This window comes from Trifolium pratense, linkage group LG7 (assembly GCF_020283565.1).
Source record: "Trifolium pratense cultivar HEN17-A07 linkage group LG7, ARS_RC_1.1, whole genome shotgun sequence".
In the NCBI taxonomy this organism is placed as follows: Eukaryota; Viridiplantae; Streptophyta; class Magnoliopsida; order Fabales; family Fabaceae; genus Trifolium; species Trifolium pratense.
Window position 1 is genome coordinate 58,356,703 of NC_060065.1, and position 21,020 is coordinate 58,377,722.

The 21,020-nt window shown below is 35.1% G+C and overlaps 1 protein-coding gene across 3 annotated transcripts; it reads right to left on the reverse strand.

The window, feature by feature from the left end:
- Positions 1 to 785: 785 nt before the first annotated feature.
- LOC123899865 lies at positions 786 to 20,645 on the reverse strand. 3 transcript variants are annotated; one of them, XM_045951115.1, is made up of 22 exons: positions 20,314 to 20,645; positions 19,482 to 19,866; positions 18,878 to 18,994; positions 18,710 to 18,789; positions 18,179 to 18,325; positions 17,932 to 18,080; positions 17,695 to 17,825; positions 17,449 to 17,571; positions 17,269 to 17,342; positions 15,102 to 15,704; positions 14,871 to 14,982; positions 14,597 to 14,734; positions 12,018 to 12,347; positions 11,304 to 11,577; positions 9,918 to 11,209; positions 8,692 to 9,094; positions 7,695 to 8,596; positions 7,542 to 7,607; positions 7,340 to 7,465; positions 4,506 to 4,750; positions 3,249 to 4,390; positions 786 to 1,122 (listed from the first exon to the last, which is right to left on the reverse strand). In XM_045951115.1, the coding sequence occupies exons 1-22, from the start codon at positions 20,460 to 20,462 to the stop codon at positions 1,106 to 1,108; spliced, it is 7,005 nt and encodes a 2,334-aa protein (XP_045807071.1). In that variant the 5' UTR covers positions 20,463 to 20,645; the 3' UTR covers positions 786 to 1,105. The 3 variants fall into 3 exon arrangements, with proteins under 3 accessions (XP_045807071.1, XP_045807072.1, XP_045807073.1); XM_045951116.1 differs by having other exon boundaries at positions 19,482 to 19,858; positions 20,314 to 20,617; XM_045951117.1 differs by lacking the exons at positions 786 to 1,122; positions 3,249 to 4,390 and having other exon boundaries at positions 4,564 to 4,745; positions 20,314 to 20,619.
- Between the last annotated feature and the right edge of the window lie 375 nt (positions 20,646 to 21,020).

A 21,020-nucleotide genomic window follows, 5' to 3' on the forward strand; every position in this document is an offset into this window, starting at 1 on the left:
AATTTTAATAAAAGTTAAAAGGCTTTTGCATGGGCTTAAGCCCTCATCATTATCAAAAAAAAAAATAAAAGGCTTTTGCAATTTTGTAATTTATTTATTTTTGGGTTTGTTTTGAAATTTTGAGTTTGAATGATGAAGCTATGAAAAAATGATGAAGGAATTGAGAAAGAAAATGAAGAAATGATGAAGGAATGGAGGAAGAAGATGAAGAAATTGAAACAAAAATTTGTTGGTGATGGTGCACTCTTAGATCTTGTTAAGATTAAAAATCCAATGGTTCTTTTTCTTTCAAAAAATCCAATGGTTAAGAATAAAAAATATATTGTGGCATATGGTGGATCACCTTCAATGTTGGTTCACCTAATACATTTGTGGTTGATAAATTAACGGAAGGGACCAATGTGACTAACAAAGATGTCTTTAAGGAACTAATCCGAACATTTTTTTCTTTAAGGGACCATTGTAAAACTTAAAATATTTTAAAGGACCATTTAACTAATTACGACTAAACTAAACTATAAAAATAATAAAGCCACATGGCTAAATGTGGTTCAAGTAAGGGCAAAAATGGACCTTTCCAAAAAATTGACAAAGAGGAAATCATAAATGTTGTGAGAAATAGTAGGGGAATTGAATGACAATTAACTTTAGTCCATTAGATTTAAACAAAATGCGGAGTAAAGAATTACTCTTGGAGTCAATATATTCATCCTTTTATATATATATATATATATATGATAAAGGAAGAGTTGTCTGATGCAGTCATTTATTCCATTTTACCATTATGAAGAAAAGGATATAGTTACTCCACTACGAACAAAATTTCTTATATTTACACCAATCTGCCACCATATATACAAATAGCTTTTGTTCCTCGGTTTAGCCAACAACCAGCAGAATAAATTAAATCGCTTTTAAGTTTCCAGTGATTTCATGTTACAGTAATAAAAATCCACTTACCTATTAGAAGCAAAAAAGGAAAAAGCTTCAGCATAAATCCTCAGAGAAAAGTTGATGCCAAGTCAAAAAGGTGATCACAACAGAATCAGGAAAAAGCTTCAGCATAAATCCTCAGAGAAAAGTTTATTCTTCCATAATCTCGTGCTCACTCATCAGGTTTCACTGAAAAAAGTCTCAAATTTAGGGGGATGTGCAAACAAAACACACATAACCATCTTTTATTTGCAATCTAACACACATAAATTATTTTTTATACATATAAACCAATTTATAAGTATATTTGTTTTATGAACTTCATAGAATCTTACAATTCCTGTTAGGATTGCATAATTTACAGTTTTATTTTCCCTTCTTGATTTTGAATATATTCTCCCTTCCCTAACCACAACATTTAAAAACAAAGATTTTGAAGAAAAAAAGTAATTACAGGACACCAAGAGGTGGAAAGTCTTCTGTTCATTTATAGCATTTTTGGAGTGACATGATCTATGTTGAGATATTGATATTTATTATAATATGATATGATTTGTTAGTATCCTTTGAGATTATAATAGGATTGCATTCCTATTTAGATTATATCTCTAATGTATATAAATAGTTGTTCAAACCTTTTCATTGATAATGAGAAATATTCCTATTCAAGATGGTATGTAGAGCAAGGTTATCTTTGGGTTTAACCACTGTCAAGGCTAACCCTAGTCTTGAATAGTTTGGTTTCCGTCGGGTCTCAACGGTTGTCAGAGCCACTGCCACCGGCACTGGAATCAAAGGGCACCTATCCGTCAATCGCTGAAGCACTGCCAACATAAGTCAATCCACGCACCGCCACAAAGTTATGCACACTCCTGCGCATGAGCCACACGTGTCGTCTTCCCACTGCTGTTTTTGCACGACATCACTTATTTAAATCGCCTTGCCATTCTGGTTCGTTTGGGACGACCACCAGCATGGAGGTCTCAGTAGAAAAGTCACCTGGGTTTTTCTTTGTCGTGGTTGGTTTTTCCAGTAAATTTTATCGCGTTACAAGCTTCATGGGTCAGTCCCTGGTCATCTGGCTTACCATTTCTAATGTGTTTATCTTGGTTGCTGTAAATTTGTCTTCTAATGTCATTCAAAGTTATTTTTGGTTAGTAACTTGATGGCTGTTCAACAGGGATATGTGAATTACTATGGCTGAAAAACATCTTGGAAGACTTGAGGATAAAGAGTGATGAACCAATGAAACTCTATTGTGATAATAAATCTGCTATTAGCATAGCCCATAATCCAGTGCAACATGATTGGACCAAACATATTGAAGTTGACAGACACTTCATCAAAGAAAAATTGGAGAGTGGTCTAATTTACACTCCATATGTCTCTTCCCAAGGCAACCTTGCAGATCTTCTAACTAAGGGGCTGACCAACAATAACTTTGAAAGAATTGTTTCCAAGTTGGGAATGATAAATATTCATTCACCAGCTTGAGGGGGAGTGTTGTAAATAAATAGTAAATATTTTAATATTAGAAGCAATCCTTTATTATTAGGAGCAATATTTTATTTTTATTAGTAATATGTATTCGGCCCATGAGCCCGTTAGGTGAGAAAAACTTATATAGGCACAAACACAAATAAATTGTTGTTAGGCACACTCATAAGCAAAAAAAAATAAAAAATTAAAGAACAAATGATTAAAGTTATATTAATTGATGTGACTATTTTATTTTTCTTTTAATTTTTTTAAATGATGTGTGCGTGCCTAAATCTTGTGTCTATATTTTTGTGCCTATGTAAGAATGTCTCCCGTTAGGTTAGAATAGCCTATATAAACACATTAGTGGTTGTACATTATTCATAACTTGAAATAAAATAATGTAGTATATTTTTGTGTCTATATTTTTGTGCCTATGTAAGAATGTCTCCCGTTAGGTTAGAATAGTCTATATATACACATTAGTGATTATACATTATTCATAACTTGAAATATAAGAATATTCAGTTTTCACAAATACAATGGAAGATGATGATGCAGAAGATGATAAAATCAAATTATTTTTCAATAGCAGTTTTAGGATGACAACTAATGATCATGTAATAATTAGATAAAGACAGAAACATAGGAACACGGAGAATAACTTATTTTATTTAGAGAAAATTGAGTAAAGATAAGTAAAGATCCATAAAAACTTAACGTATATTACCATGGCTCCAAAAATATTGTTTTCACAGCATCATCACATTTGCATCAACTAAAGGTAAACAACATCTACATCATCAAAATTAGTAAGCATAGATGAGGAAGTTTACCTCTTCTTTTCTTAGGTGGTTTCATACTACCGTTTGCAACAGATGAGGAAAAGGACCTCTTTGCAGAAACTTTTGTCGATCTCTCTTCCTTCTTCGTAGATATCAAACATGAGTTAAGAATAGCATCAACAGCTTCACGCTGCTGTTTCCTTTTTGAAATTTCAGCACCCATACTTTGATTAGAAGCTCTACCTTGATTATTTGCATCTCTATCTTTGTGACATTCTTTCATTGAGGAAGCAGAAACTTCTGCAGAACTGCTCATATCCCCTCTGGAATACATAGCCGGTTTTTCTGACTCTGAAGGTTTTGATGCTTTATGTCCACCACCTGTTTTTTTCACCGGATGGTCTAAACGGTTCCTTGAATTTTGAAATTTTGATTGCCCTTTACTTGGTGGTGTCTTTCCCAAGCTAATCTTCATTTTATATTTGCCTTCTCTTCCACCATCTACACATGGTGTATCCTTCTTTATGGAAATATGCTTATTCTTGGAATCTCTTTCCTTGGCCAGAGCAATTTTTTCCAAAACTGAAAAATTATTCTCATCACAACTACCCTTATTCCGGTCCTTGACTTCAGAAACACATTTATTTTTCCCCACCTGGGTATCATTGTCATTAACCAATTTTTTTGGTACTTTGTGGCCACTATCATCAACCTTCTTCTCATGCTTCAATGGTCTTGCATGATTATCAGAAATTTCAAAAACACACTTACTTTTAGCTGTTTTGAACATTGAATGATATGGCATCTTAGCCGTCATGATCAAGTTTCTTTCTTTAGCATCTTTAACAAGAGCTGCCCAGTTATGGTTTGTCTGTAAAGTTCTTGCATTACCCAAAATCCAAAGTGATAACTTGGCCCTTGTCAAGGCAACATTCATCCGTCTTATATCAGCAACAAATCCAATAGAGCTTGAGTTTATTTCAGATGCAGCACTGCTTGAATGAGCTGCTCTTACAGTAGAAAGCAACAATATATCCACCTCTCTACCTTGGAAACCATCCACGGTGTTAAATTCCATGTCGGCTATGGTTGAAGAACCAAATGCATTAAGAAAACGAGACCGCAGAAGAGAAAGTTGACACTTGTATGGAGTAATAATGCCAATTCTTCCACCAATAAATTCAGCTGGGTACCTAAGGAGGCATACAAATTTTGTAAGCAGTCATCATAACCATAATAAACATAAAGGGGGGAGAGAGAGAGAGAGAGAGAGAGAGAGAGAGAGAGAGAGAGAGAGAAAATTGGAACCTTTTCTTGAAAAATCTTAGTATTTCAACTGCAGCATCAGCTTCATGTTCATTACAAAGTGACATTGCACCAGAGTTTTTCCCATGAGCCTCCCGACCATCAATAATATCATAGAATGCATAAGGTCCAAGACCCTCGGTCTGATGAAATGGTGCTGATTTGCTATACATTTGGCTACCATTTAGTAATTTGTTGTCATAGAAATGCAACGAAGGAAACATGCATATCTCTGGATGCATTCTATACTGCCATTGTGAGAAAAACCAAAGGGAAGGGATTTAGCTCTTATACATAAAACAGGATAACAAATATATAACCCTCTGTGCACCAAAATGATGAAAGAATATATAATAATAACAAGACTATGTGGTCAAAGGTGGATAGTGGAGTGTAGCGGCTGGTCTCAAAGCACTATAGCGGTATGGCTGCAAATTTCAACGTTGCAGGCTGCAACGTTGAAATTTCGGGAATGTACAATACAACAAATTTATACCATAGTACCATACAAAAATAAAAGCTCAAAAATAGAAGAATAGACAAAATTTACACATTCATAAGTAAAATTAAAAGTTCATTGCTACCAATATTCAAACCTAATATAAAGCAAACATGTTTTAGTATGAAATGACCATAAAATGTTTTAAAAAAAATACAACATAGGGAACGTTTATAAGTTGAGGGCACTATTGAGATATGCACTGATTTGAGTCTTTGCTTTTAAGATATTCCTTGTATATAATTCTGTTTTTACTAGGATTGGTTTAGTCCAGAATTATTCCCTTAATTAAGGAATTCTCTTTGTACAGCTTCCATTATCACAATATCAAGTTGGTGGCTAATCTCTCAAGCCATTCAGTACCAAAACCCTATTCTCAGTTGGTACTAGAGCTTACAATCAGTGGGCCTGTCAAGAGTGTACGAGGCTAAGGAAGAGCTTCTTGCGGAGATTTAGGAATAGTGACATGACAGCAAACCAAATTGACACTCCTATGAATCCAAATGTCAAACACCTATCGGATCAGGGAGAGTCCTTTCTAGATCCAGGAAGGTGTTGGAGAATCTAGGTGATTCTTCCCTTTTTATTATCGTGTTATGATTTTGTTTCCTAAAATCTCTCCTTGATTCAAGGAAGAGAATTGATTGTAATCCCTCTATATAAACAGCCTTTGATTGATGAATAAAGCATAACAGCATTTGCCTCACTATTTTCCACATGGTATCAACAGCTCTAGGTTCTCTAATCTAGGGTTTTCTTTTTTCTCTTGTTTCCTTTTCTCCTTCCTTAATAGAATTATCATTCTCTGAGGGAGGCTGTTGATTTCCAACAACAATTCCTTGATCTGCATCATGTCTAGCAAACCTACCTTGATGTAATCTATTTCCGTCTTCATTTCTGTCATCAACTTTTCTTGTTCATCGGCCCATTATGATTCGGCAGGTCGGACCAATTGTTAGAGTTCTGTGAAAGAACAATAAGGGAAAGGGAGTTTATTCGTCCCTGGTAGCTTATTGATTGAAAAGATAAAAGGTACACAAGATAGAATGCTCTCAAAGATCCCTCCTAAGGGTCTGTTTGGTTGGGGGTTTTTGGAGGGGAGGGGAGGTGAGGGAATATATTTAGTTAAATGTGTTTGGTTCAAATTTTAGGAGGGGAGAGGAGGGGAGGGGAGCAAAATCCCTCCAAAACCCAATTTTTGATTCCCCCCAAATTGGGGGGATTTGGAGGGGAGGCAAGGAGAAGTGTGTTATTATAATTTTAATTATATTGACATAATTGTCCTTATAATTATTTTAAAATACCAAAATTATCCTTTTTTTTATATTTGCAAGTTTCTAATTTTTTTTTTCAAATCATTTTGTTACATATATACTTTTAATATCCAATGCAAACTTCTTTGTTCTAATTCTTGATATCCATTCCATAAAAAAATAAAATTCTTGATATCCATTTTATTTTTCACATAATTTTTTTTTTTGACAGGACACATAATTTTTTTTTATATATGTATAAGCACGTAATATTTTTTATACCTTACGAATACATTTTTTCTTATGTTTTCAATTTTTTTTTGTTACATATACTTTTTTTAAGCATTGTTACATATAATTATTCATTTCCAACATTGGTAACAAACATGTTTTTTATTATTTTGTACAGTAATTTTTTAACCATTTTGTTTTTTATTTTTAATATACTGTTTTATAATTTTTTTTATTGTAATGTATTAGAAGTGCTTTAATATTTTTTAACAATGAATTTTTTGTTAAAATTTTTGTGTTTTATTATTTATGGAGTTTTTGGTTATTGAGTTTTCACGGTTTTTTTTTTTTTGTCAATTGAGTTTTCATGTTCTGCTCAATTGTTCATGAAACTGTGTTAAGACTATATGGATAAAAAAGTAAATTAATTTTAGAATCCCTCCCCTCCCCTCTGAACCAAACATATTTGTAGTCAAAATCCCTTCCCTCTCCTCCCCTCCTCTATTTTGAACCAAACACATAAATAATTAAAATCCCTCCCTTCCTCTTCCCTCCCCTTCCCTCCCCTCAATTAAAATCCCTCCTCTCCCCTCCCTTCTATTGAACCAAACAGACCCTAAAGGAAATGAACCCTTATTTATAGGCTTCCTGAACAACGATTGCTAAAGGGACCGCAACCACCCTAATTAACTAACAAAACAGCCAAAACAAACGAACACAAACTAACTTAAATACAAAAAATATTAATTCCTATTCCTTCAGTGATAAACTTGAAGAGGCTTAGTATTAGGCTCCTTATTAACTTCCCTTACAAAAGCACACTTTTGGATCATATCCAGAAGAAAACAAAGTACCTGCTCAGTAAGCATAATAACAGGATGCCCAGCCCTTTGTAAACGTTCAAACATGCTGCACTCAAAACGAAATTTACTTGCAACAGTTGATAGGACAGTTGCAGGAAGTTGCTTTGGGTCACCAACCTTGAATAAATAATAAAGATATGTCAAACTACTTACCTATATCAGAACCTCAAAAGCCTGAGCGGGAAACTCTTACCATAATGCATTGGGTTCCACTTGATTTTAAAAGCTGAAGAGGAATTAGAGTAGCTGGCTCAAGAGCCTGTAACAACAGAAATAGGTCATAAGGCAAAATGGAAATTAGAAGATTACAGACAAATTACTTATAGCAGAGAAGAGATATATATACTTGGGCAGCTTCATCAATTACAACAGCATCAAAGAGGGTATGTTCAGAAGGACCCCGAAACTTGGAGCATAACATTCTCTCAGAGCAAACTCCATAAAGATCCCCACCGCATCCACTCAATGTAGTTACCACTATTTGAGCTTCCATTAATATAGACTTCCGCAGCTTATTCCTAAGAGTCTTGGTTTCTTCATTGGCTTTCTTTTCCTGAGCTTGAACATTACGAAGATCTTTATATATTTGCCTTTTTTGTTCATACAGTTTGCCCAACTTCATTTCAATTTCAGCATCAGACATTTCTGTCTTATCCCCCATACCACTTTTAACATCAGAATCCCCATCCCTTAAGTTAGCACGCTTGGTTTCATAGAACCTGATAGAATCAACCAGTTTCTCCAAATTAGACCGCAACATTGCTGATGAATCTACCCTCAAATCATTCTTCCCATCTTTTGAATGCATCTCTTCTGCTACACGTTGATCAACAATTGTATCAATAAAGAATGGCAGTGAATTTGGATGGACTGTTTTAACATTTCCAACCCTCACAAGATAAGGCTTGTACATTTTCCCGTTACTTCCATAAAGACCGTGGCAAGAAATTCTTGATACCAATTCATCTACTGCAGCATTAGATTGAGCACAGATAAGAATCCTTTGTCTCGCACAGTTTTCGGAAAATTTTGAAGAACTCTGGACATCATCATTTAATTGTCTAGCCATGGCTGCATCCTGCCATGCCCTCGCAATGGCAGCACTCTGGTTAATCTTCGGTCTTGAATATGTAGAAAAAGAATTTTGGGTCATGGTTTCATTTAAAGGATTTTTTAAACCATTCGTCTTATGTGGAGAAGCAAGAAGGGCACTGACAATTGCAACAATAGTACGCGTCTTCCCGGTTCCTACATATATATAACAGCAAACTTCTGAGTAAAAAAACTAGTAAAAATTTATAGGATCTGCAAAGTCAACAGATAGCTCAGGGTAGATCGCATACCTGGAGGACCCTGAATAAGAGATAATTCAACAGTTTTCTTTGGCTTAACCCTTCCAATAGCAACACTTATTGCTTGGAGCTGAGTGACATTAAACGATGACCTCAAAGTTTGCTGCAATGACTGGCACAGCTTGCTGAGATCTGCTTCTTTACATTCATCATGACAAAAGGAATCCTTGACGGGATTTAAAATGAGCGGAAGTAAGGGAATGTGTTTAACAGATGACAAAGCATGAAATTCTCGAATTTGTGGGGTAATGCTCATTATTCGGCATCCATGCCATTTACTTCGTTCAGTGAGATTTCTTCTAGCTTGATTTAAACGTGAAGAACCATTTTGAAAGTAGAACCGGATGAAAACGATACTAATACTTCTTTTATAGTCTTTCTCACGCCTTTCAACCTGCAAACACATATTGACTGATTTAGCATGACAGAGATTTGTTCGGTTCCCTTATTCAAGTAGCATTGAGGAGGAGGGGGAAAAAAAAAACAAATTGGCTTGAGGGTAGTGTCTGCCACATTGGGGAGCCAGCTAATTTTAGTTCATAAAAAAGGCAATAAATGCACATCACTTTGAAGAGTCTTACCAGTATGTAACTGATCTAATGATCTTTCCTATAGCTCACTCATCTATAAATATGAGGAGACATTTATGTCAAATGAGAAATAACAATTTATATTAAGATTTCTTCATGAAGTTAACTTGTACATCTTCTCTCAATTCTTCTTTAACCTTTAATCTCAATAATTAGTAACTAGAATTTAAAGTGAAAAACAACTCAAGGTGTGTTGGATTAGCAATCATATATCAGAAAAATGGACATGGCTTACTGCATAGGATTAAACAATTCCTCATACAAATTAAAGCTCTCAACAAAACATGATAATGCCAATAAAGTGGATCCATATGCCAAATTGCCAAAAAAAAATATCATTATTTGTAAGAAACGCTGGGGCATGTGGAATGGGATAAAAAGGTTTTAACTTTTAACTGCCATCTCTTACTGGATTGGCCAGCATATGTGAGGTGGACTGCAAAACAATTGCAAACTTTCCGCGTTTTGGTTGTACATTGCAAATATCGAGATATTTCCCTTCATTTTCAACATTCACTTTTTACACCTACCTATCATGCATAGCCCAAAACAATCAACTGCAAGACTTCATATTCATAGACTAGAGAGAAAACTCCCTAGATAAATCATACCTAGAGAACAGTATACCTTTCCAACCATATGAACATCGTGATTAGATTTTTGGGGAGGATCTTTCGTTAGCAAAACAATGTCATTTTCTGAAAAGCTCCTACATGTTGAAGTATCACCATCGTCATGGACAAAACGAACAATATGAAAATCGTCAATTCTCTCAACTGACATCACAGAAAGGCTTCCATAAAACATCTCTTCCCACGAAGACATTTCATGAAAAGAATTTTGAAGTTGTGCTTTAAACTCCTCCAGAACTAATGGCCGAAATATCTCGACATACTGTTCAGCTGATTGAAAACATACCGGAACTTCCTTTAATTTGTTAACAGCTCGGCTTTCATCTTTTCTTGCAGATGCCAAACCAACTATTGCAAAATAATCTATTTCAAGTATAGGTTTATACCAATCATCCAAACTTGGTGGCTTGAATCTTCTCGTTGGGTCCTCTACCTTATGAAGACAAGCGGATCTGCTTTCAAGAGTATTTTTTAGTTGAATAACTTGTCTTTTCAAAATTGAAGTAGGCTTCGGTACATACAACTGTGTACGTCCCACAGATTTCAATGCAGTCTCTAGCGGATCATCTTCAGAATCCCGAAAATCACTTGAAATTTTGTTACCAGTACTTGACACAGTTTCGCTAATTTTGGAAGCTATATTACTGCAAGTTTTATTCAAATTTTTAGTACCGACAGCTTCAACAGAAGATTTTATCAAATTGACCCTGTCCTTGGTTTTTGAGGTTACTTCCCTCTTACAACTCTCTGGGCCCTTTGAATCAATATATGGAGTAACTGCAAGCTTATTCTGTAAATTACCAGAGACTCGCTTCTGAGAAGAAAGACTGAAAACATCAGTAGTATCTTTTTTCTGGAAGGTCTCTTCTGTTTCCTTAGAAGTTTTCATGTACGAAACATTCTGGATTGCACGGTCAGAAGCTGGTAAACTATTACCAGCAGTATGAGGCATTAGGTTTCCATCAGATATGTTCTGACCTGTCTCGCTAACTGATAGAATGGAATTGGAAAACACTTTTGGTTCAACTTCATCATCTGAAAGAATAACTATAGTTTCAGTATCATTTTTGCCAGTCATCACTTCAGAGTCCAAAATTTGAAAACCTTTATCCTCCATGGATGAAGAATGAATATCAGAACTTAAAAAGTTCTTTTCAAAAGGCAAACTTTTAGATACTAAAGATTTGAGCTTCACATTTCCCTCCTGAAAATCATGAGAGTCTTCGCTAGATAGAGACATGGACAAGCGAGAGACCTGTTCTGTCAATTCTTCCGAGGCATAACCATCTAAATTGATAATGCAAAACAAAAACAGAACATATTAACGGCATAAAACTCAATCATAGGAGAAAACAAGCACAGGAAAAAGAAGAAAACTCACTGCTCGTAATAAGATTTTCAATGGTCATGATTGTTGATGCTGAAGTTTTATCGCAAGAACCTTTGAACAGATTCAGTAAATAACTGAGTGCTCTCTTCCAATAAACAATTACAACTTTTAGTGACGACTTTCCCCATTCCATGAGATTGTGAAGCCATTTGAAACCCATTTTATTTTTTACCAGCATTGTGAAATTTCTATGCTCTTTTCCACCAAATAGGCAGAGTTTATCAACAAGAACAGGAAGAATCTCGAGTAACCGAACACAAGTCATCTGAAACAACAAGGAACTATAAAGGTGAAGAACTTCCTGCTTCTACAACCTATAGATGATGTGGAGCTGCAAAAGTAAATAAGCTAACTTTTCTTTTGTAAAACAACAAACTTATTTATATTAAGAGAAAAAATCAAAGAGTGAAGTGGGAAAAGCTAAAACCCTAATGGGATGAAATCTCGATTACTCATTTTAACCTGAACTCGGAAATTAGAAGTAAATATTGACGTATAAAATCATTTACAAAAATGTTCACTAATAACTTATGGACAGTAGCCAAGTTTCATATTTCCATTCCATCAAATGATGAAAGCATAATAAAAGAACCATGCTGAATGTTCTTTGGGTTTGGAATAACAAAGTATTTTAAAATGCCACTAAACATAAGCAGAAAAGGGGAAGAAAAAAAATTCACAAAGGATAAATAGACTACATAATACCTGGCAGAAATTATAATCAATAAATTCCTTGCCTTTTACCAGGCACCTACAGAAAACAGGCCATGCCATTTCAGATAGTAAGCAACTAAATTTTTCCTTTATTTGTAATTCAACGTTGATAACATGTTTATCAATATCCACAGGCAGAGAATCAAAAGCTGGCTGCTTCAAAAACCCGCCTTGTGAAGAAAACTTTGGCACCCTTGAGTCAATGTGTGTACTTCCGGGCAACTCTGGGCCAAGTACTCCCTCATCTTTGAGTAATTTGCATAAAAGAAACCAAAAATGATGTAAAGTATGAAACTTCAACAAAACAGAATCCAGTTGAACCTAGCATGGAAACACAATGCTATTAGTAAAATTGAAAAAAAAATAGAGGGCTGTCGGTCAAATGATCACTAGACCAAGATTGTCAAATTCTAGAATTTGCGCCAGGAATCTCTGCAGACTCGACTAACAAACTCGTAAGAGATTACTTAATACAAAAGTTATGTTTACCTAAGATGATTTGATACTATATGCATAGTAAATATTCAACAATCTAATAAAATTATCCAGTGACCAGATCAGATCAGACAGTTATAATTCAAAATTGATACACAAATCAAAAAATAGTTTCACGACTCAGCGCAAAAGAAAAAGAGCATAACAAGTTCAAAATCAAAGGACAAATTGACAAATCAACAAGTTCAAAATCACTACAGTGAGCAAGGGTAGGACTGGGTTTTGGTGGAGCTAAATTCAACGCAATAGAGCCCAGTGTTAAGCTCATTGAAGTTGAGTTCATTGAAAACTTGCATAGTTGAGCAAATAATAATCAGTTGTTGAGGTGCTAGCATAGTTGAGATGTCAGTTGTCATAAATAACAATGTGTTGGCATATCAATTTTGGATTAAAAGGAATATTTTGTCTGTTGGGATCTATGGGGTATGGACTCTACAACATTGTTCACCTCTTTTGCAGACGAGTTCGCATGGAGATGTTAGATGCATTTGAGCAATCAGTGCTGCAACTGTGAGGCTAGTGTTTTGTGCGTAAGAGAATGAGGCTAGATGAGTTCACCTCTTTTGTACAAGTGGGAGACATTTTGAGTATGCAAAGAGAATGAATGGTTGTTGAAATATTTAATTAATATTAGTCTCAATACTATTTGATTTTATGTTAATTGTGTTTTATGTTTATTACTTAAATCACTCCTTAATTTGTGGAGTGTCTGTATGTACTCTCTCCTATAATTATAAAAGGAGCACCTTCACATTGCAATAAACATACTCTGAAATAATAGAGTACTTTCAACAATAGTTTTGCTGCTTTTATGGCTATCTGGCTTCTGTTTCAAAGAATATGTATCCTTTCTAGAAGTTGTATTTTTGTTTTCTCTAATGAGCTGCCCTCTTTTACACACGCAAAGAAAGGATTAGATAGCAACCACATTGTTGGAAAATATTTAGTTTCCTAGTTTGTTATTTCTAGGAGATTCTAAGCTTATCTATTATTTTCTTTTATTTTTGTACTCTTCCTATTTAAATCAGCCTTGAGCTGAGGAATAACACATAACAGTATTCACTTATTATTTTCTATATGGTATCGAGAGCTCTTGATTTTGGGGGTCTCGCTTCCGCAAAACCCTAGCCGCCGTCGTGTTTACATTTTGATCACGACAACTGATTTTGTGTGTGGCACTGTTCATCCAGTGATACTGTTCATGTACTACTGTTCATTCGGTTGGGACATACTATTTTCCAATGTTGGAAATTACATGGTCTTTCGTGACCTTCAAATCAGAAGAACAAAGGTGGAAGTGAGGGTCATACATTCCAAGTCAGTAATTCTGATCAAGAGCAATAGTCTTCTTCAATTCAGCTTTCATTCACGATGGAACAACAAGACAGACCGTACAAAATTCTTGAATCTAACACTCTTTCTGGCTCTTTTGGGCAGGTTCAGTCACTGACAGAAGATCAACCTCTGGATATTGTACATATGTTTGGGGTAATCTTGTGACATGGAGGAGCAAGAAACAAGTTGTAGCAAAAAGTAGTGCAGAAGCTGAGTTTAGAGCTATGGCTCAAGGTATTTGTGAAGGATTATGGATCCACAGAGTCCTAGAAGAGCTTAAGATTAAAATTGAGCTTCCATTGAAATTATACTCTGACAATAAAGCCGCTATTAGCAAATCTCATAACCCAGTTCAACATGACAGAACCAAGCACATTGAGATCGATCGACATTTCATAAAAGAGAAGTTAGATGCCGGAATCATATGTCTACCTTTTGTAACTTCGAGTCAGCAAACTGCGGATATCTTGACCAAAAGCTTAGCAAGACCCACCTTTGAGCATTTGATAGGCAAGTTGGGCATGATAGATATCTATGCACCAACTTGAGGGGGGGTGTTGGAAAATATTTAGTTTCCTAGTTTGTTGTTTCTAGGAGATTCTAAGCTTATCTATTATTTCCTTTTATTTTTGTACTCTTCCTATTTAAACCAGCCTTGAGTTGAGGAATAACACATAACAGTATTCACTTATTATTTTCTACACACATTATATTCCAGTAACATTTGCTGAAAATATTACCAGTTTCATAGCATGTTTAAGGCCCAAAATAGTTGCACACAATGAGGGTCTGTAAGAACAAAGAAACTTCAATCCACAAGAAAGACCATGAGTTTCAGAAACTTGCTCCAACATAGACTTTCCAAACTGTCTAATATCCTGCATGGAAAAAAACAATGTACATACCTTAGGATCTATTCCACAAATAAGAAAAAGAATAAGAACAAAATTCATCACATTTCGATGAGGGCAATAACATGGGATCTGTAAGTTCTATATAAATTGGGCATATTACATCATTTGGATCCAATAGCGAAAGGATCAAGCTTTGACTCATCACTGGTTCCCAAATCCATTGACTTCGAAGTTCTCCTTGTCTCATCTGAACTAGAAAATGTGTAGTGAACCTGAGGTGCAAATCCAAATTATTGAGTCAATATTAAAAACCTACTTCTAACTTAAAAGCACAAGGCCCTCGAACTTCAATATAGCATACAATCAATATGGAATCGAGCTGGTGTTCAACCTGTTAAATGTTCTTATTAAAGGAAAAGACATGGTCAACACTTCAACTGAGTTCTTTGATTTGTTTCCATCTCCACCATCATCAGATCCAGTTGGAACTTTCCACCCAAATGCAGATGATATTTCTGCAGCAAAAGATGAATGACAGGATCTGACTGGAAGCATCATTTCAGCACTGCTCTCAAGTTCTAACATCGGAAAACGGGATCGTGCCCAAAAAACGGCTTTGGAAAATGAAAGTGGAAGAATTGAGGGACTGGTATCAACTAAAACATCAACCCATAACATTGGAATGCACATCCACTCTCGGCACTCTTGAGAGGCTATTTCACTCTGCATAATGAATTCACTCCAAGAACTTCTACAATCCTGCTCATCACCATTTGGAATAGAAGGCAACCAAATATCATCATTTTCATCATCCAACTTAAGGATATCACATGACATGCTGCTATCAATGCTACTAGTTGTGCAGCAATTCAGTACTGAATATATTAAAGCAGTAGCATCTGATACTATGATTGTCTGTATAAGGTCAAAAGCAGGTTGCCTCAAAGAACTGTGAAGCGAGGAGTCTTTCAGAGATGAAACGAGTGAAGGTCCCCTGTCCAACATAAATGTTGAGAAATAATCAAGTAATGAACAGAAGAGTAATCCAAGAATATCATAAACATGTCACCATCCGATTAAGCTCATTCATATTATATATGAAGAAGCTGTTCTGTATAAGTTCTCAGACAGTTCGGTAGGTACACTAACATTATACAATTCACAATGAAGACAGTATCCTAGCCCATGCCTTCCTGCTGTGGAAATGGAAATGAAGCACCAAACAAGGCCTGTGCTTGTGCCTCAACTCATTAAAATTTAAAATCACTATTTGAGTTTTTCCTGACTTTTTGAGCAATAAGTAGAATGCAGTAACATGATTAGAGTGTACGACGTGTGTATCTCAGTCTCTGTTCTGTGAAGGTGTTTCTGCATGTGCAATAATTGTTACAGAGCTGATGCAGTCAGCTGTTAGAGTTATTTAGAGTCTGTTATAGAATGAGATGGTCGATTACAATTCTGTTAGATTAGATTAGAGCTAAGGTAACAGATATGATTACTCTGCTGATATTTTTTATCCATTTCCAAGTTTCGCTTAATTTTTCCCCATTTTCTCTGGAAAAGATTTCCTGCTATGGTATGGAGCTGTTTCTTGGGCCTGAACCATTGCTTTCTTTTTAGTATTTTTTTACCTTGCACAGGAAACAACTCTCTTGGTACCTATACTACATCAGCACCATTTACCTTCTCTCACTGTTTAGCTAAGATGAAAAAAATCCTTGTCTGGAAGCAACAGATTGAATCAGTAACTAAAGGATGCAAAGATTTGTTGTTAATCCAAAGTTTCCATTGTGCTTAGAATCAGAAGAAGATCGTGATTAGTGAACTAGACAGTTAGTGCAGAGTACCTTTGATGGGAAAAGCAGGATCAATAATGCTGGGAACTAGATTCAAAGGATAAGGCGGGCCTATAGGGATATTTACTATAGAGATTAAGAAACTCAAACAACTTTTTGCCTTCTCATTAAGTTTTAACGTACCTACAAAAGGATTATCTGTATATATGACAACTTACATTTTCAGTAACAAGTATCATTAAAAGGGTTGCATTGTGTCCTGGAAAATAGAATTTTCCTATCCAAAGCATGACTGCTTTCTAAGTTATTTGCCAGAACAATATGTAGCCACTATTTCTTATATTTGTCTTGCTTTCATACTTAGAAATGACAATGAGCAGGTGGGTAGCTCAACTGGTTTGAGCTAAGGGTGAAAGGAGTTAATGAGAAAAGGTCCAGGGTTCAACTCCTGTCGAAGGTGAAAAATACTGACACTAACAATTAATTATTAACTTTGGCCGTTTGAAACAAAAAGAGAGAGATGACAATGAGTAATAGATCCAACGGAAAATTGCAAAAGTTATCCACACAAACTCTATAGAGCCATTTACTTTCCTTTCCTCTAAAGTTCTATCCCTATAAAGTCAATTTCTTAGTCCCGAATTTCTATATTGTTAAACTGAAGATAGGTAAACTAACTTCTTTTTCAGTTAACAACAACTTCTTAGTTCCAGATTTTAAATTTAAACCCAGAGAGACAAGAGGGAGAATAGAACTACATACCACATATGTGCACACTCAAAAGGAGGGCACGGCGGGTTCATCTTGTAACCTCGGTGTACAATAAGAAGTGCTATCTGAAAATATAGCAACTAAGATAAGCCAAAACAACTTGCATTCATCAATCACTAAATCTACACAAGCTACGCAAAAGCCTCCACACAAAAATCTAAATGTAATAACCTGGCATGCCAATTTCCTTGTTAGAATGCTGAAGTTACTGCTCACTGGCACTTGATGGAGGAGAAAATAGAGAAAATGCCTACGTTGCTTTTCATGCTCCCCATCATGCAAAGCTTCAAGAGACTGGAACATTTGATCAGACATCCAAATAATGTCAACAACAGAACAAAAAAGGGTTGGAATAGAGAAGGGTTGGAATAGACCAGAGCAAGCAAACAAACAAACACCAGATCAATATGCACATGCCTGTAGAAAGGGTTGGAATAGACCAAAAATATCTTTGTGGATTTTCTCATTGCGAATATGGAAGCATTGACCAAGTAGAGTGTTGCGCATTACACTTGGAGACAGTGTAGAACTTAACCAAAGCTTACAGCCTTAAGCCAAGGCAAAAGAACAAAATAAAAAGTCAGCCAAACGAATGTATAATAAATTAAAGGGAAAAAAAACTAACTTTAGGAATTGGAAAAGGAAAATGTGTACCGAGCATTTCAAAAAGTATTCTCAAGCAAGTACCAGCATGTGAAAATTCAAGTGAATCGCCACTAATATGATTGAGTACAATATCAAGAAAAAAGGGATAATTTTCTAATATCCCTTCTTCAAAAGCTGGAGGATCCAAGAAGCCAAGTCTTCACAAAACATACGTCAGAATGTACCATATTAAATATTAGAAAAGAGGTGACTAGGCTGAATCTTGATACTATAAAAGAAAAAACACACTTCTTACAGTGATTTGATACCAATCCATATGGACATGCGATCCAGTGGAGTTCTTGGTGCCGAAGTCTCCATAACCAATGGTAAAGCATCTGCCTCTAAACAGCCAATGAACTTCTTAAGCAGTGGTTGCAGAGGTTCCAAGTCTGCTGCTCTCCTAAGTGCGTGCACACACAATTATTAACAGTTACCAAAAAGATAGAAATGCTTAAAGTGTCTCGTAGGAGAAAAATATATCTGAATACAGTAACAAATAAAAGATAAGCAACAAGGTATATTTCCATGAATCTATCAATGGTAAATGGCAATAACGATATCCTAAGATGCATTGAAAAACTCTGGGTTAACCATTCACATCTTCGTAGCTATTTTGAGTCAAAAAACTTTGTTTTGAGATAAGATATTATTAAATACCTTTTATGGGATTTATACACAGAGAAAAAGCATTCATAAAACATAACTTCCACAGCGCATTATCAACTACTACATGAAATCGCAACTATTGTAGCTGAAGCTTTTACATGCAAAAAACAATGAGTACCTTACTCTTCCCATTGATCCTGCTAGACGGTATCCAACAGAACGAACGCTTCTCTTGCAAAAAAGTAATGCATACACTCCCTGGAAGAAAATAAGTTCAATGTGTAAAGAGAAATATAAAATAATGGATCTGCAGAAATACACAGCAAGGAAAAGAAACAAAAATTACCGGAAATTGTTGATGTCCAGACAAAGCCAGTTCGTGCTTATTATCAATAGCTTCAACAAACAACTCAAACTCAGTGAATAGAGGCTGATAATCTAAGAGAATTGGGAACATCAATACCTATTTCAAATTATGGAGGGAGAAAAATTAGTTTATAAACTCTGAACTTCAGATTAGAAAATTCATACACAAGAAAAATAAAATGAAATTAAGATATACATAAGAGCAGTTATTATAATAACATGAACAGAATAACTGTTTAACCACTGAATAAAAGCTTTAGATTCCTCACACAACCTTAGTGGCTTCATTCAATTTATAGTTCTCCTTGAACATCTCATTCCAGCCAGTTACAAAAACTTTAGTACAAAATAAGATTTGTAATAGTATATCAAGAAAAACAGAAAACGAATTTGGACGTATTAATAATAATAATAATAATAATAATAATACAATCAACATATTTCTAGTACTTATTCAGGAGCAACAAAAAAACTCTACTTATAAAGAGAAGCACTATCAGATTATGCAATTCCAATAATAAATAGATATAAATTAATATATCAACAATACTAGTCTGACGGAAAGCATCAGAAAAACAACCTACCTCATACAAGACAATAACAACTTCGGCATTATCACGAGCAGAATCATATTTTTGCCCTGTTATTCTTGCATTGATATCACTCAGGTGTGATGTCACCCTCTCATGATCAAGCTTTTGCAAGATATCAAGAAGAGGACCGATAGAGCTAGACTCATACTCCGTATTATATGTGTCTTGGGCTTGATGATGCTGAGAAATGCACTGCAGGCAGTGCTTCATTTCATCAGAGATTCTCTTCCATAGCCGCCTAAGAGGTGAATCTTTGCGGTCGTCTTTGTAGTAATTGTAAAAAGTCTCTAAAAGAGGCCCCATTAATTCCCACATACCACACCAAATATGATTTTCACTAGGCAAGCAGATTAGAAAATTATATGCATCTGCAAACCTGACAATAATTAAAGGTGTTATGGAAACTGCCAAGGGTCAGGAGATACGAATCAGCAAGGAAACAACGTCAAGATAAAGACATAACTTGTTTATTTTTACAGAGAAGAAGAGAATAATACAATCCCAAGTCACAGCAATCACATATTCATGAAGCGTTACAATTCACATATTATTTGATTGATTGTTATTTAAATTCACCAGGTTTAATCTAGAGGGAGGGCCGATATGTATAGCTTAAGCTTAAACATGCTCACACTAAATTTATTTTTATTACAGCAACTAGACAAAAAATTACTACAATTCAAAAGAAATATATAATAATGTTGTAACATTGCAGCTCAATGATTATTATTAAAACAAATACTAGCGATTAGTTGGTTTTAAATTCGATTCGATTGTTCCCCGTGCTTATAAAAAGGATAAATAAATAAATAAATTAGATAACCATTGCTCTTTGTGGAGCTGGAGGCGACGGTGTATGGAGGGATCAACAACGTCATCATCGTCGGCGTTCCCTTCTTCTTCTTCTTCCTCGATGCCTCTCCAACGTTCCAGTAGTTCCCGTCTAGTAACAAGTTTGTTCGCCGTTGACATTGGTAGGGTTTTACACTTCAGATTATTATTATGAATGAATTGCTCCAATACTGTTGTGACTTTTGATTATTCACTCCAAGGCGAATGCGGAAATTAGGTTAGGCTTTTGATTATTCGCGCGCTTCATTTTTCCCTTTTCTTTGTTTGTCAAAAAAAAAAAACTACTATTTTCTTTGTTTTTCTGAAAGGAAAATTACTATTTCGAGTCAAATAAATAAATAAATAAAAAATGGTGAGTTTATGTACCCAAAAAAATATAATAATAAATGGTGAATAAAAAATATCCAATAAAATTAGAACCGAAGAGTCTCAAACTCAGTTGGCAGATTTTATTTTATTTTGGCCAAGTTTTTTTTTTTATAAGCAAAAATTGAATCATAAGGAGTATAAGGGGTACTCGACCCTTACAATTCTTATAGCGATTATTACATGCTAATAATGCATTTTAATGGATCCTTACACCAATCTGAAAAAACACAAGAAGACTTACTAGCTATTTTGCCCAAGTAATTTTGTGGATTGAATTTTTAGTCACTAGTTTATTTGGCTAAAATAAAC

Excerpts from the sequence above, each read along its gene's own strand:
- LOC123899865 (XM_045951115.1), bottom strand. The coding sequence starts at position 20,462 with ATGTCAACGGCGAACAAACTTGTTACTAGACGGGAACTACTGGAACGT. Across the intron at positions 12,348-14,596 it reads TTAAACATGCTATGAAACTG|GTTCAACTGGATTCTGTTTT; the intron begins GTAATATTTTCA and ends TTTCCATGCTAG. Across the intron at positions 4,391-4,505 it reads CTAAGATTTTTCAAGAAAAG|GTACCCAGCTGAATTTATTG; the intron begins GTTCCAATTTTC and ends ATGCCTCCTTAG.